This window comes from Lactuca serriola, chromosome 9 (genome assembly GCF_051521515.1).
Source record: "Lactuca serriola cultivar US96UC23 chromosome 9, Lser_US96UC23_V15, whole genome shotgun sequence".
NCBI classification, from domain to species: Eukaryota; Viridiplantae; Streptophyta; class Magnoliopsida; order Asterales; family Asteraceae; genus Lactuca; species Lactuca serriola.
The window spans coordinates 211,564,805-211,582,413 of NC_136416.1; the positions used below are offsets into that span (position 1 = coordinate 211,564,805).

A 17,609-nucleotide genomic window follows, 5' to 3' on the forward strand; every position below is an offset into this window, starting at 1 on the left:
TGATTCATTGGCCAGCTTCTCTATTACTGCCCTGATCTCTATTGGTCTCATGTCTGAAAGTGACCCTCCACTAGATGTATTTACTAGTCGCCTCTCCATAGGTATCAATCCTTCGTAGAAACACTAATACAACTGATAATCACTAATGCTATATTGTGGGTATCAGACTAACAGCTTCTTGAATCGCTCCCAATAAGTGTGGAGAGCTTTTCTTTTGCCTTGCTTTATACCCAAAATCTCTTTGCGTAGATTTGACACTTTCACCTCGGGAAAATATTTTTCTAGGAAGAGCTTGGCGAGTTCATTCTAGCTTGTTATCGAACCAGATGGAAGGTCATATAACCACCCCTTTGCTGCATCTTGAACTGAGAAGGGAAACACCCTAAGTTTGATCTGGTCTTCAGTAACTCCATGGGGTTTCATTCCAGAGCAGACAACATGGAATTCCTTGAAAAATTTATAAGGATCTCAATTCTCAAGGCCTCGAAATGGGGGCAGCAGATGGATTAAACCGGATTTGAGCTCAAAATTTTGAGCTTCTGGAAAGGTGATACACAAGGACTGTTGGGTAACCTCTTGTGTTACCCACTCACGGAGAGTTTTTTCAGCTTCATCTCCGTTTTCACTCATGATGAATTTGATGGGTTTTAGGCATAAGAACAATCCTATGTGCTCATACAAACCCTAATGCTTGGATCTAGGTTTCTCTATTGTACATGCTTTGAATCCAAGATTAATAAAGTTAGATCTAACATATTATAAACTGAATTAGGGTTTATAGAATTACCTTTGATTGTTATATAGCAATAACAATCAATTCCTTGCTTGGATTGGCTTCAAAAGCTTAGTGCTTCAAATGCTGCACCTCTAATGGAGTCACATACACCACTAAGCAACTTGGATGAAGAGGGAAGAGAGGGGAGGCACCAAAAACGGCTGGAAACCCTAGAGAATCAGTTGTCCACGTTTTTTAGAGCCTAAGGGGTCCTTTATATACTTGTGTGGGCTGCTAGGGTTTCAGTCAAAACCCTAATGGACAGCTTAAACTCTAAGCAGCCCATGGAACCTTCTGGATATGGCTATGGACAAAAATATGATGGGCTTGCATCATAATTTCGTTCACCCCTTATTCCTTTAGCATTCCTTAGCCCAATAACTCAATTATCCAATAATTGCAGTCCAGTCCCCTGAATTTAATTAATCTCTTTTAGCCACAAAATTAATTATTAATTAATTTTTGACTAATATTAATTAAACAATATGATTTCTCCTTTAATATATTATTCTCATAATATATTAATAAATCATATTTAAACCTTTCTCTCCTTAAATCATCCTACATATTGCTATGGTGAAGGCAACCCAAAAGGACCATGCTCATAATCGGGTCAAGTACATACCAAAATAGTTATGGACTTAGACACTAATCCAACAGTCTCCCACTTGGATAAGTCTAATAACTATTTTCCGTATGACTTTAGAACCTGATCAGCAATCGTAGCTTTCAAAAGCCGCTGTCAACTCTGATCTTATCAGATAGTGTGTCCTCTAGATAAGGGATTATATATTCCTCCATTCTCAAGATATCGTATAGACAAAAGACATGAATTTCAATCATTCTCTCTATACTGTTTCCCGACTTCCGAATTATGACGACTGATAACAGACTACAATTGAACACATCAACTTAGTCCCGGCTTGGCCAAGCGCTTAGGTGTCATCACTAAATCATCGAGAGGCCCACAGATATCGCTTTTATCCCACTTTGGGTAAAAGGAATGGATAAACTTCGACTCAAATGCTCGCTTGCATTTACTGATCGAATCATACACAACAATAAGTTTTATAACACCAAGTTACTGGTGCGTTTACTTATTATCAATGTGCAACCGACCAACAAATAACAACTCACACGTCTCAGTTTCAAGAATATACAATATTATCGTCTCACTAATCACTCGTGATAAAACCATGAAGTGATCCAAGTGAGCGTGGGTTTAATCCAATACTCTAATCTTATCAAAGCACTCATGAACTCTGCAACAAACTTGTGCTATGTCTAAACACTTCATACAATCTATAGACAGATTCATGACAGTCTTTATTCATACCTACTCCCAACGTATGACCGACTGTGGATGTTTGAATAACCTAGTTATTCTGGAAGTCAAAACATGCAAATTGAAACATAACAATAATACTTAATCCTATATGGCCTCAAACTTGTGATAGTAAATAAAACACTTCTATTTTTTCACCATATTGATTACTCATTATTTATCATTTAATGTTTCGGATAATCAACTCATTACTAGAATTACAACAACAATTGTCCCATACTCTAAGCATGCACACTTTGTTTCCTATGGTCCATGCTTTGTGAAATAGAACAATTGAAAACTTTTCCAATGATTCTCATTTCACAATTCCTTAATCCCCATTGTTAGTGTAAGAACACAAGGTTCTTGCCACTACTAGAATATGCTAGATTCTAACATTTTACGCAACGATCCTTTCGTAAAGTCATAGCACAAAAGTCACCAAGACTTAGCTAATGAAATTATGAAGTACTTTATCGGAAATTGTTACAAGACAATTCCATAGGTGTGAAGTCTCACATTCAAAGTACATTCATTTGAACATCCTTCCTGCATAAAAGTTTCTAATCCAGGCATAAACTCTCAATATCCAACTCCCAATATGCAAACACTTCCACATTTTCCATATGACAACTCATTCTTAACAGAATTTTGTCTATTCATAATAATGTCGATATGATACATCCAATACCATACTTCCAACTACTCACAAGCGACCAATCCCTAGCGAACTTTGGATCGTCCTTTGATAGTTGTTTAATTATTTTAGTAAAAAACAATTCTAGTCCTTTTTCCCTCTTAATGCGCTAGACATTTGGAAAACTTTTAGAATGGTAAAATATTATAGCATTTGCAATCGATCCTATACCCGAAGCGTACGGGACACGATGCATAATGTCTTATATAAAGATATGATACTTTACCAATCTTTTGCCATAATATTTTATGTGTCATGTTCTCATAATTCGAACTATGAAGAGGGATGCCGTAATCATAATCGAAATTTGAGAACACACAATGTATCCTTTGACTGAAAATATTAAAATTTCTCAATCTAAGCTTTAGATTTGAAGCGAAGTATAATATTCTCTCCCTTAATTATAGCAAAACAACATTTCAACCCATGCAACTTTGCAAATGGAATCTTTGTTTTTCTATAATTAATATTGCTAACTTGCAATACTCGCCATAATAATCATACAAGCATAACACTTATGCTCCCACTATCATGATGATTATCATATAAGCATAACATTTATGCTCCCACTAGCTTTGACATGTATTCAGAAAACAAATGAACTTCCAGAAAACAATGCCTATTGAATTTCTGAAAGTCATATTTCTAATACCAGATGCTTCGATAAGCCTTTATCTAAGCTTCTTAAACTTATACACCTTTGCCTTAGATAGCTCATATGTGTGTTTAAATAATCTAGAACTTATGTTACTAAGTTCCAAATATTCAAACTAATTGCCAAATCTCACAATTCAAACTATGGAAAGGGATGCCGTAACCATAATCGAATTTGAGAATACAATTTTCACAATTGCTATCTTCTTAAGATCTCTCTCTTACTGAAAGCATTTCCTCACAGTCATTTTCATGAAGGAGGGAATCTTATGACACTTAGATTTTATGGTGTATGTGTTCCTATCCATGTGAATTTGCCAAAACCAAAGTTTGCGACAAATCCAAACTCATATGGACTGAACTTTCTTAATCTTGATTTCTTGCCTTATGGTAACACGAGTGCCTACCATGTCTTCCAAGTAGTTTAGTAACTTGTCCTTACATATCAATGTACTTTCCCTCGACTAAGGCTCTAGTATGCATTCAAATGAGAACTCATAGAACTCACATACACAATTAACTCAATTGGAATGGCACATAAACAAAATAATGTCAGCACGATAGGTTGTAAACCTCAAGTCGTGTGCTAGTGATGATCGATAAGGTTTATTCTTGATTTGTTCTTGAAACCTTTTGTAGCACCCGGTTCCTGGTACGTAAATGTTATTTGAGTATTTCCCTTCTTTTAGCCTTGGACTCGGCGAGTCATAGGTCCGACTCGCCGAGTGGATGCGGGACCCGGGACATGTTTAAGTTGGCGACTCGGCGAGTCCATATCCTGGACTCGGCGAGTCACAGCTGTTGGACAAAACCCTAAGTTTCAGGGGTTTGCACCCTATTTAAAGGACTTATCCGCCCATGCCAGCCCCCATTCTCTCCCCAGAGCTTCCAACCCACGTTCTAAGCTTGTTCCTTGAGAGTTTGAGGCTATTGTGTGTGTTCTTGAAGGTTTTGAGGAAAAAGGGGAAGTAGATCAAGAGGAAGGAAAGGAATCCAGGCATCTTTGCACTCTTTCAGCAGTTCCTTTGAGGTATAACCCGTTTTTCCCCTGTTTCTATTCTTATTACTTCATGTAAGTCATTCTTGAGCCAAACCCCAAGTTTGTATGTGCAAATTACTTCGTAATAGGCTGATTGGCCCTTAGATCTAGGCAAGATTGAGCTCCAGGAGCTCAGATCTGTTAGCTTTATGGCCCCATGTTGCTTGTTCACCCTAGATCTACCCTTTTGAGGCATTTTGAGCCCTAAAATCCATATTGGTGAATATCCACACGTAAAGTTGGAAACTTTACGTGTGATTCGTGTCCTAGAAGTCCAGATCTGTGAATGGCATGGACTGGAATCGAGCAAATATGTGTATTTAGTGGGTGCATGGCAACAACTCGGCGAGTCGTTCATGTGACTTGGCGAGTCTGTTCGCGAGTCTCCGAGTTTGTCCCCTTTTCGTAGTGTCGAGTGAGCAGTGAGTCACGGGGTGTGACTCAGTGAGTCGGAAGCTAAACTCATCTATGGAGGTACTCGGCGAGTCAATGCCCTGACTCGGCGAGTTCAAGGCAATCTCCTTAGATCATGAACAGACTCGGCAAGTTGTTCATACAACTCGGCGAGTCTCAGCATAAGTGTTCTTCGGATGAAGATGGACTCCACGAGTTGTTCATACAACTCGGCGAGTCTTAGCATAAGTGTTCATCGGATGAAGATGAACTCGACGAGTTGTTCATACAACTCGGCGAGTAGGATGAAGGACTTGAATATTGGTTAAGAAGGTGAACCCGTCGAGTCGTCGCCTAACTCGACGGGTAGGATCGGGATTCAGGGCAGTCGTTTGGATAGGGACTCGGCGAGTTGGAAAGCCAACTCGGCGAGTCGGGTCAACTGAAAGTTGACTCTGACTTTGACTTAGGGCATGGTTAGGGGTAAAATGGTCATTTTACCCAAAGGCCAGTGAGCAGTGTTTGATTGGGTATATTGTGGGAATTGCAGCCGGAGGATTTCCGGAGCAGCAGCAGCAGCAGTAGGCAGTCAGTTCCCGATCAGATCAGCAGCTACTTCGAGGTGAGTTACCTTCCAGTAGCGGTGGGCCTAAGGCCACAACGCCGACCCACCAGTAGGAGACGTATGATAAATGATTGTCTTTGTGATATCATCTAGGATAGCTACTACCTGATATGTTATATGCTAGCATGATATGTTGTATGTGATAGTATTCGAGTTCGGTTGCTAGGACCGAAGGGTAGTCAGACACCCCAGATACGTCTGACAGTATATGATGATATGTTTGCATGCTGGCTTGTTATGTTATATGCGATAGAGGTAGTACGAGGGGACCAGTCCCTGTGGCCCGTGGTCGGTTGTTAGGACCGATGGGTAGTCAGCACCCCAGAATGGCTTGACATGGGTAGTCAGCACCCCAGAATGGCTTGACACGGGTAGGACGGCACCCCAGAACGGCCGTACCGAGTAGTCAGGCACCCCAGAATAGCCTGGCAGTATGTATGTTACGTGTTTGTATGGTATGTGGTACGATGGGGGAACTCACTAAGCTTTGTATTGGTCCTAGTTGGTCTCTGTCTTATCCAAGACAACACAACTTACCAATTACAAATGTGCAAGAATAAGAAAACTTTTCCAAATTTCACATTTGATGAGTGTTAGAAACCTACTTAAAACTTGTCACAGTCTTGACTCTAAGACTTGATATTGGAATGAAGCATGATTGACTGATTGATTTTAACCATTTCTACAATTCTCGATTCCTCTTCTTAGACATGCAATTACACTAAGACTCACTTAGAGGATCAATTGAGACATGGTTCTTAATCATTAAGACTTATCATAAAACACAATAAAAGGTACTCTCCCTTCTTCTTAGAATAGAGAAACTTTTATCTTTTTGCCTACTTAATTCTTCCTTATTCGTTCTGCGATTCATTGAAACTCTTTCAATCAACTCAGAATTACACTAAATCTTATAAATATAATCATATTTACTAAACTTTAGTAAATCATGACGAATATCTTTGTCACTCTTGTGGTGGACTTGATCAACGCACAACCTAGTGTACTTGATCTCCTAGTCCTTCAATTGACACTTTGCCAAAGAATTAGTTTAAGTTTCCCAAATGTGAAAGTTTTTCATTCATCATACAATACACATTGCATGATTCCAAGTTTCTGTCCAATTGAAACATGGGCGATGAGAAACTCTCCTTATTTGTTAAAATTTTGACATTTCCACAAATAACATAATTAAGAATCAAATCCATTTTGCTAATAATAGAAGTACACAAACATCAATGTTTAATATATTTCATTGCAAGGATAAATAAATAAGATAAAACCAAAATTTAATTATTCATAAAAACAGCGGAAAACATGTCCTTACAATGCAAAATTCAAATGAAAAACTATGCAATCATATACTCCTAACAAATCTATCATAACTTCCTAAGCTCAAAGTCTGATCTTCGAATTCATGCGACCGAAATCCATTTCTTCGTGATCAGACTCATCTTGCTGTACCATCAAACTTCCTCTATTTTCTCTAATCCTGCAAAACATGCAAATGTAATCTTATCACATCATGAATAAAGAGTAGGAATTTAAATGGGGTTAGATAGTGGATTTTATACCTGAAGTAGAGTCATACTTATCGACTCTCCCATCTCTTAGATTCTTCAGGTCCTTCGGGCAGCTTCGTATCCATTTCCCCTTTCCTTGGCAGCAGGAACAGGTGGATTCTCCTAGATTGTCCATGGAAGCATGGTTGGTTGAATTATCAGACAAATATGCTCCATTACTTCGCCAAATCATTTCTGATTCAGCAACAATAAGCATGTAAGTCAAGTCAAAGAGGGTTGCGTCAAGCTTCATCATATAATACTCTCTTACGAACTCATCATATGATTCAGGGAGTGACTGAAGAATCCAGTCCACAACCAACTTATTTGAGATAGACGCACCCAACATAATCAACCTATCAATGTGAGATTTCATCCCTAGGATGTGAGCACACACGGGTTTACCATCTTGATGTTCCATTGCCAATAGGGATTCGGTGATCTTGAACTTTTCAAATCTTCGATCATCTGGGTTAGGGAGAACAACGGGAGGAAGAGGAGGAAGTGAAATCAAGCTAGTCCACATTGATCTCTCACTTTGAACCAAGCTTTCACTTTCATTAGGAACACTTTTTCCTTGGGATTCGGGAATACCACGGTTAGAGTCAGACATCTACAAAACGGGAGAAAATTCAAGTTAAGTTGATTGAGTCCTTAATAAAACACCCAAATGAGTTATTAAGGCTAGGATCCAACACAATATTCTACAACCTAGAAAAGGGATGCCGTAATCTAGTTGCAAAATATTTGAAGGTAGGTAAATGCCGATTTACCAATTTCCACCATGAAAAACGAAAAGGAAGATTAGGTTTTAAATGAATTGAAACTCCTAGATCTTTTGAGATTCATTGAACTTTTCAATGACATGTTTAATCTCGATTATGCCCTACTATTTGTGACTGGGATGCCGAGGATCACAAACAAGGTGTGAATAACCATACGAATCACGTGGTGCACCCAATGCTACTATCACCTAATCAATGTGCCGGTTAGCCACACACGCTCCATTGATCTATGATAAGCTTCGAGCCACCCTTCGCGACCAATGTCATCCCCAAATTAATGTGCCGGTTAACCACACACGCTCCACTAAAGTTTAACATGGGTACGAAGTGTAATTCCATGGGTTAGTATACAATTTCACATTTTTCCTAAAGTAACTATGATTTGGGAATTTGAAAAAGCATTTAGTTACTTTGTACTTCACTATACTTATAATGGAAGGTTTCTGTCCTATCCTACCCGTTCGGCTAACGACCCTCCACTAGTCAAGAGTGCGGTGGGTAAGAGTGGATACCCATTCAATCGCGATTTTATAGGCAATTTCCTTAAACACCCCTTATAGACCAGCTTCGTGAATGAGGCCTACTAACGGTAAGACTGACTGTTTACTCATACATATATATATAATATTAGACTTTTAATGTTATATATAGTATAGGGTGTATTTTACACTTTTAAAATACTAGGTGGTTTAATTTAGTAAAATTATACTTTTAATTTAATTAAATGTGAACCAAAACTTTATTGGTTTATTAAATCACTTTTAATTATACACTTTAATTAATTAATAAAACCATAAGGGTGTGATTTGAACTTTTCAAATTACTAGGGTTTTAGAATTTAACATTTCAAAATTAAACTTTTAATCAAATTTTAAATTCCAAAACTTAAGGGCAAGTTTTGAAACATTTCAAAACATAAGGGATCAAATAACAAATAACATAAATTAAACAATTAATTTGGTGATTATCTATATTTGACCTAGTCTCATTTTATTCATAAGATAATTACCAAAAATTAAATAATCCATATTTATCATATAAAGAAACTATTATTTAAAAGATTTGAAATTATCTTTTGTTTTATGAAGGATAATCACCCAAATATAATAAAAATCGGATTTTATCATCAAAATACGTTTTTGGTATTAATCCTTCAGCAAAACTGCAAGTAATCCCGATATTCCCTCTGTCTGACCCCTGGACTCGCCGAGTCAGGGACTGGACTCGCTGAGTCAGACAGACTCGCCGAGTTCATCCACTGACTCACCGAGTCAGGTCGGGCAGAGGCCAAAAAATCGTTTTTTTTCAGTAAATAATTCAACATAGCATCACATACAACTGAAACCAATCAATGCTCTGATACCACTGATGGGTTTTAGGCATAAGAACAATCCTATGTGCTCATACAAACCCTAATGCTTGGATCTAGGTTTCTCTATTGTATATGCTTTGAATCCAAGATTAATAAACTTAGATCTAACATATTATAAACTGAATTAGGGTTTATAGAATTACCTTTGATTGTTATATAGCAATAACAATCAATTCCTTGCTTGGATTGGCTTCAAAAGCTTAGTGCCTCAAATGCTGCACCTCTAATGGAGTCACATACACCACTAAGCAACTTGGATGAAGAAGGAAGAGAGGGGAGGCACCAAAAACGGCTGGAAACCCTAGAGAATCAGTTGTCCACGTTTTTTAGAGCCTAAGGGGTCCTTTATATACTTGTGTGGGCTGCTAGGGTTTCAGTCAAAACCCTAATGGACAGCTTAAACTCTAAGCAGCCCATGGAACCTTCTGGATATGGCTATGGACAAAAATATGATGGGCTTGCATCATAATTTCGTTCACCCCTTATTCCTTTAGCATTCCTTAGCCCAATAACTCAATTATCCAATAATTGCAGTCCAGTCCCCTGAATTTAATTAATCTCTTTTAGCCACAAAATTAATTATTAATTAATTTTTGACTAATATTAATTAAACAATATGATTTCTCCTTTAATATATTATTCTCATAATATATTAATAAATCATATTTAAACCTTTCTCTCCTTAAATCATCCTACATATTGCTATGGTGAAGGCAACCCAAAAGGACCATGCTCATAATCGGGTCAAGTACATACCAAAATAGTTATGGACTTAGACACTAATCCAATAGAATTCTGATTCAGTTTCAGACGAATCTGTGAGTTCAGGTTTGTCTGAAGATGATGATGAGTATGTTTTGAGCGGGCGGTTAACGAGTGAGGTAGGTGGTGCTTTTGGAAAAGGTTGAAATGAGTGTTCAGGTTCGTTCCACAAGGGAGTTCCTTGTGGTATGGGTGAAGTTGAGGTTCCTGTTTGTTGCTTTCGAAGTTTTGCTTCCTTCTTTAGCTTCCTTGCAGTCTTCTCAATCTCTGGATCAAAAATCAGATTACCTGTACGTGAAGATCTTGACATAAAACTATTAGTGTTTTACCGTGTCCCTGGCAACAACGCCAATTTGTTAAGACCGCTGTCGTACACGATTTAAACAAATAAAAATAATAAATAAACTGCTTTATTGCACTAACATGTAGTACAGGTAAGTAGGGTCGGATCCTCAGAGACATGTCCTAATGTTTACACCTCTTTGCGTAAGATGTGATCTAATTCTTGATGAATGCAATAAACAAAGAAAAGGGGGAGGGGGGTTATTTCTGAAAATTAAACTAATAGAAATCGAAAATGACAAAAGAATAACTGAATTTAAAATGGTGAAAATTCAAATAAAAGAAAGCAATTCCAGTTTCGCGGTGACTCCCCTAATCATATAATTAACCTTCAACACAATGTTTGACTATGCACCTGTTTAAACTAGTACTAAGATTCATTAACAAGCTCTAATGACCTTTATTACAAAAATCGTTTAATCAAAATAACTTCTTTGATTTAAACCTAACTTTTTACTAAATTAACCAAACAAGCTCTTGACTAATAAAGAAAAGTTGCATTAGACACAGTGTAATTCCCAGTAAAGTTCAATACCTCTCATAAGCTCGGAGGCATTAAAACTTGTTTGATCATTTCATATTAGAGTTAACCCTAAGCTCAGAATTAATCTAATACTTGTCACTTTTTACTAATTAATCTAGACAATTACGGATCTAAACAATTAGATGACTAGAATGATTCATAAATAATTGAAGTGTCCAATAGAAACTGAAATCAAAATCAAATATTCAATTTTAACACACAACTCGTCAAACTAAACAGTAATCTAGTCAAACATAGTGCCTAATGATTAATTATACGAAAAGGTTACGTCTTGCGAAACTGAAATATGAGTTTTTAGCCTGACATGGCTAAAAACGGATTACAAACAGTGGAAATAGAATCTAAACGATAAATCTTACTAAACTATGAATTGGAATCAAATCGTCTCCTTTAGATCTGCGTTCTTCGCTCGAAAACTCCGAAAATCGCCTGGAATCGCCAATTTTAGGGTTACGGGAAGAGTATCAGGCAGTATTTATACGTCTAACTGTCAAAACGCCGAACATTTGATCGCAAAGGGCATACCTGCGATCGCATGTATCACCCAAAAACGTGTCACAGGATTATTTAATGAAGTACGTTGCCATTTTGATGCAAATTGACCAACCTGCGATCACATGTTTCTTTTTTTCTCAGTTGATGAATTTTTTGGCTCGACAAAACCTCGTAAACAACCTGCGACCAAACCTGCGATCGCAAGGAGACAAGGTGTGATCCCAATTTACTTTTTTTTTTTGGCTCTTTTGATCGTCGTTCCTCCTTCCAAGCAGTTCTTGATCATTTCCCGACATCCTTCCTTGGTCTAGACTCCAATTAAGATCCTAAGCATCCACAAACGTATCCCGAACTTGCGCAATCATCCATGTGCTTCAAATGGCCCTGAAAAGTCATAACAAACATGAGCAGTACGAGCATTCTACAAAATAATCATGAAACACGAAATACATAAGAATAATCGGGAATTAGTTAACTTTTTATAATGAAATACGTAGGAAATTGTGCTAAAAGATGCATATAAAATGCATCTAACAGGGCTACACATAGAATTTCGTCCACCCTTTCCAGGGATCCATAATCCCAACTTGCAACTATCATATAATTGCAATATCAGTCCCCGTAATTTAACCAATCTCTTTTGATCACCAAATTAATTTATGATCAATACCAATTAAATAATATGATTTCTCAATTAATATATTAGTCTTATAATATATTAATAAATCAAAATTAACCTCTTTCTCCATAATTCATCTTATCAAATTGCTATGGTGAAGGCAACCTAAAAGGATCGTGTTACTATCGGGTCAAGTACATACAAATTATAGTTATGGGCTTAGATATCTAATCCAACAGTCTCCCACTTGGATAAGTCTAATAACTATAACTGCAAGTACAACTTTAAATTCTGATTAGCAATCGTAACTCTCAAAAGCCGCTGTCGAACTCTGACCTAGTCAATGACGCGTCCTTTAGATAAGGGATCATATAATCCTCCATTCTGCAAGATATCGTGTGGACAATAACATGGAACATAATAATTCTCAATATCCAACAGTTTGTTTCCTGACTTCTGATTCGTTTGACATAGAACTTAATTGAACACATCAAGTCAATCCTGACCAGGCTCAACACATAAGTCAACACAAAAATCATCGAGGACCCCAAGATATCGCTTTTACCCTCTTAGGATAAAAGGAACAGATAAACTTTGACTTATATGCTTGCACTATTTACTCATCAAATCGTACACAACGACACGTTTTATAACATCAAGTCATAGATGCATTTACGCATTATAAATGCATAACCAACTCGCAAATAACTCATATGTCTCGGTTTAAAGATTATACGATATTATCGTCTCACAATCACCTTCGGCCTGACTGGACCGCCTCGCAGGGCCTTCAGTCTATCCGGACAGCCCTGGGTATGTTGGCCTTCAGCACAAAACATGACCGCTTCAACCCAACCCCCAATCAAACAATAGTTTGGGTTACCACATGTGATGATTGGTCTTTCTGTATGAGGAAATGAAATTGGGTTCTTTATATTCGGTGCAAGTAGTCATAAGATCCATTGATGTGACATGAAATTGGGTTGTCCGGTCTTTATGTATAAGGAGATGGTTAAGTCTTGGGCCAACCCAGTTTAGGCCCAACTAGTTAGGGGTTAGATTGTATAAGCTTAAGTGGCTAGGTTGTATGTGTTTTAAAGACCTGGCAACACAGCCTAACCAATGACTAGTTGAGACTAAACTGGGTTAGACCAAACATAACCTAATTATTCATTGACTGTCGGAGCCTGATCCCAGGGCACAGTCCTTGAGACGGTTCTTGTTCAATGTTACCAAAATTGCTAAGAAACTTTGGTTTTTGTCCATATTTAGATAACCATGTTTTTTTCGTACACATTTGACCAATAAATTTGTTTGACCTATTCATAATATGGTAAAAATTACCGTAATTACCAATCATATTATCCTATTTTAAAGAGGTCAAACAAATTTAATGATCGATTGTGAAACAAACCACAAAGACCAAATCCGTAATTTACTCTAAATAAGATAATATTCTTCTATAATTAAAAAGATAATCAATTACTGTATTAGATAGTAACCTAATGGGTTTGATATTATTAATGGGCTGTGGAACCCCAACAGGCGAACACTAACGTGGCCCACAAAAGTTTTTTTGGCTGTTGCCATTTGGCAGCATGCATAATCCTCTAGTCTCAAGTGTGCTCCACGTGGCATCACTTCCTTAATTTATTTGATATCTTCATTGGAGAACCTTTAGTCGTTATCAAGCCAGTTATTTGACGTTAAAAAAACGCCCGTGGTATTCGAATAGGAACAAAATTGCATTCAAGTCCCCACATGTTATAGGTATTTTTCATATACCACCCTCACACTTCGTTAATCATTTGATTATACCATATTTTACCAATTGTAGTTCAAGATTCATCTTCAAGTCAATGAAAGTCACATGGTCATTTCATGGTTGAATTAATGTAAAATAGTATTTGACATGCAAATCAATAACTTTATAGATATAAAAATAATAATCCATGTTATTAATATATTACAATGATTATGACAAAATAATGTTGAAATTACATGTAAATAAAAAGTTATATATATTTTTTTAATTTAAAGAATCTAATTAATAAATGTTTTTTTTAAATATATATATATATATATATATATATATATATATATATATATATATATATAAATGGTTGATAGTCGTTGATTGAATCAATAATGACTTAGTCAGACAAAATTCTGAATTTGATTGAGTAAGAAATATGTCAAAGGAGTCAATATCGAATCAAAGGCTGCTAACTGCTAAGTATCAAACACCCTAAAATAGTAAAATGACCGAGTGGGATCCAACCTCTTACAAGACCTAATAAAAGGCATATATCTAATTCAAGGGTTAAAACTTGCAACTTTGAAAACGTAAGGGGCAGTTTTTGTAGAATCGCTTTGTATAAATAATACTTTGACGAGAAAAAAAGTCAACCATTTTAGCGCAGACGTTATCCATTGCTGGCCACCGCGAGCTCTCGACGGAGAAACAGAGAAACAAGAACATGTACACGAAGCAAAAGCAATTAGGGCGGAGGCTTGAACGAAGAAATGCATTCAAAAATGTCGATTATGACGCTTCTACATCGACCTCATCATCTTCTTCTTCGTCTTCGCCCTTGTTTGATATTCAATCAGCTCATCGAACTCAATCACTTGATATTCGTTTGTTATCGGATGGAATTAGTCACCGGGTTGAAGGAAATGAAGGCGAGGTCGACCTGATTTGCCGGTCTCTAGGGCTGTCTGGGCCGGAAGATTTTGCAATTCCGGCTGCTGATTGGGAAGCTCACAAAGCTTTCTCTCCAACGGGTAGTAATTATTTCATTGGTTCTAGATTTGGTTGTTTTACTCCGGATTCAACCAATCAATCTCCAAGGAGTGATTTCTCGGAGGGTTTTGAATCTCCAGCCACGGTTAATTGCGACGAGGTCCAGCTTGATATTGGATATTTGCGATTAACAAAGGCGGATGAAGTTAGGGTTTTGGTGGACAATGGAGGTAGAAATGGTGGCGGCGATGCTGTGATCGGAACTGGAATCAGTGAGATCAAGCGTGTAAACGAGTGTTCGGAAGGTAATGGTAAAGGTAGAATCAAGGGTGTCCGACCGCCGTTACTTGCTCGTCCTCCTGCTATGCCACGAGTGATTGTCGATAATCCTGGTTCCGGTGGGGTTTCGGTTCGTCGTTTTGCTCCAGTTATCAGCTCATTAACTGAAGATACGGCGGCGTATGTAAAACCTCCGGCTGCTAAAAATGCAGTGCCAAGTGGGACGATGACATTAAGATCCATTCTTCCTCAATCTATCTTGGATACAACCGATTGTGAGGATGATGTTTGCTCTACTGCAACCCCTGAACTCGATTTTTTTGTTTCACCAAATGGATCTGTGAGGTTCAATATCAAAAACTGGCAGAAGGGCGATTTTCTTGGAAGTGGGTCGTTTGGAACTGTTTATGAAGGCTTCAATGAGTAAGTAATGCAATTCTCTATTCCATCTTCACTTTCCAGTTCCTGAGAGGAACTTATACGTTTATTTGCAGGTATGGATTCTTTTTTGCAGTGAAGGAGGTTTCCTTGCTTGATCAAGGAACCCAAGGACAGCAGAGCATTCTTCAACTTGAACAGGTGATTTATAAAAACCATAATTTATGGTTTACATAATCATTGACCCTTGATTTGCTGCACATTGAGTTGTTTTCATATTCCACATTGTTTCAGGAGATATTTTTATTAAGTCAATTCCAACATGATAACATAGTTCGATACCTTGGGACAGATAAGGTATGCTTCTTATTTCTTATCAATGAAACTAGTTTGCTATTTGAAGCATTTAAACCCTAAAAACATGATGGTGTTTCAGGATGATGGAAAACTATACATCTTTCTTGAACTTGTACCCAAAGGTTCTTTAGCAAATCTTTATCAAAAGTATCACTTGCGGGATTCCCAAGTGTCTACATACACAAGGCAGATTTTGAGTGGTTTGAGTTATCTTCATGACCGAAATGTAGTACATAGGTAAAACTTCATGCTCCTTCTAAAAGATATAGATATATATATATATATATATATATATATATATATATATATATATATATATATATATATATATATATATATAAATTTCATATTAATCTTTCAGGGATATAAAATGTGCTAATATATTGGTCGATGTTAGCGGATCTGTAAAGCTTGCAGATTTCGGGTTGGCAAAGGTAAATGCCACATATAGTCATTTATTTTATTTTTTTCTCTATGAGTATATATAAATATATCTACTATATTTAACACCTTTTTTTTATCATAGGCGACGAAATTAAATGACATCAAATCTTGCAAGGGGACTCCATATTGGATGGCACCCGAGGTTATTTCTATCTCTTGATAACATATGTCTGCTGTCTGTGTCTGTGTCTGTGTCTGTGTCTGAAACAATTTTGTTGTGCATCCCAGGTTGTTAATAATCGAAAAAACAAGGGATATGGACCTGCAGCCGATATATGGAGTCTCGGGTGTACTGTGTTGGAGATGCTAACAAGTCGAGTTCCATACTCCCACTTAGAAGGGGTACATACAACACTCACATCAATATTTCCTTTTTTTTTTTAATCTATATAGTCCTTTCAAAATAATTGAATTATATATATTTAGCAAATATTTCTTCTTTTTACTTTTTTTTTTAACCAAGTTTATGTTATTGTAGATGCAAGCATTATTCAGAATTGGTAGAGGCGAACTACCTTCCATTCCTAAAACATTGTCTGAAGAGGCCCGGGATTTCATACTTCAATGCTTACAAGTTAACCCAAACAATCGGCCTACTGCTTTCCAATTATTGAATCACTCATTTGTGAAGAGTGCAGTGTGCATGAACTTAAGCCCTGTTTCTCCACTATGTGGGGCCCGATTACCTTGAGCATATTTGCAGAAATGGTCAAGGGTTATTGTCTCAACAACCATATTGGGTATTGGGCTTTAAGTCAGCCCACTAGCTAGACCTAGATGGTTGTGCATCTGATGTACATCTTACATGATTCTTATTGGATTGAGCTGTGACAGATCAGAGAATGCTGGAAAAACAATTCGTTTTGTAGTGGTATCTTGTAAATAGTGATTGTGTTTGGTAGTTATGGTTTTTTTTTTTTTTGGGTAGATGGGGGAGTCATTCACATTGTTTTATGAAATAAGAAAGTAGTAAACTAATGAGATAAATTGCGAAGGATTCTATCTTTTTGTGTGTTCTCCGTGTTGAACTTTATCATAACTAATGATAGAAATCGAACTTTATCATAACTAATGATAGAAATCACAAAGTAGTCGACAACTAATGAGTAATGAGAGATATTACAAACTCTTTATAAATAGTTTCCAGTAGTAGTTGGATTTGTGTTTCAAAAAAGAAAAAAATAAATGGTCCCGTAGTTTTTTTTAGATCTGAAGTTTAGTCTTTTGGTTTAAAAATATCATAAATGGTATCTATGCTTTCAGAACTTTTGAAGATTATTCTTTATTACTAACTCTGTCCGTTAACTAAATAACATTTTTGAAATTTCAAAACCACATATTTCACTACCCCATCACCATTTATGATTTACATTTTCATCATTTCAGTGCTGACCATTATAAATGTTTTCATTTTTTT

General features: G+C 36.9%; 1 protein-coding gene across 1 annotated transcript; it reads left to right on the forward strand.

Moving 5' to 3' along the window:
- The first annotated feature begins 14,410 nt into the window (after positions 1-14,410).
- LOC145074514 (mitogen-activated protein kinase kinase kinase 1-like) lies at positions 14,411-17,204 on the forward strand. Its single transcript, XM_079020878.1, has 8 exons — positions 14,411-15,436; positions 15,508-15,592; positions 15,686-15,748; positions 15,828-15,985; positions 16,110-16,182; positions 16,275-16,334; positions 16,421-16,534; positions 16,671-17,204. Exons 1-8 carry the CDS (start codon positions 14,469-14,471, stop codon positions 16,881-16,883), a joined length of 1,734 nt encoding a protein of 577 aa, XP_078877004.1. The 5' UTR covers positions 14,411-14,468; the 3' UTR covers positions 16,884-17,204.
- The last annotated feature ends 405 nt before the right edge of the window (positions 17,205-17,609 follow it).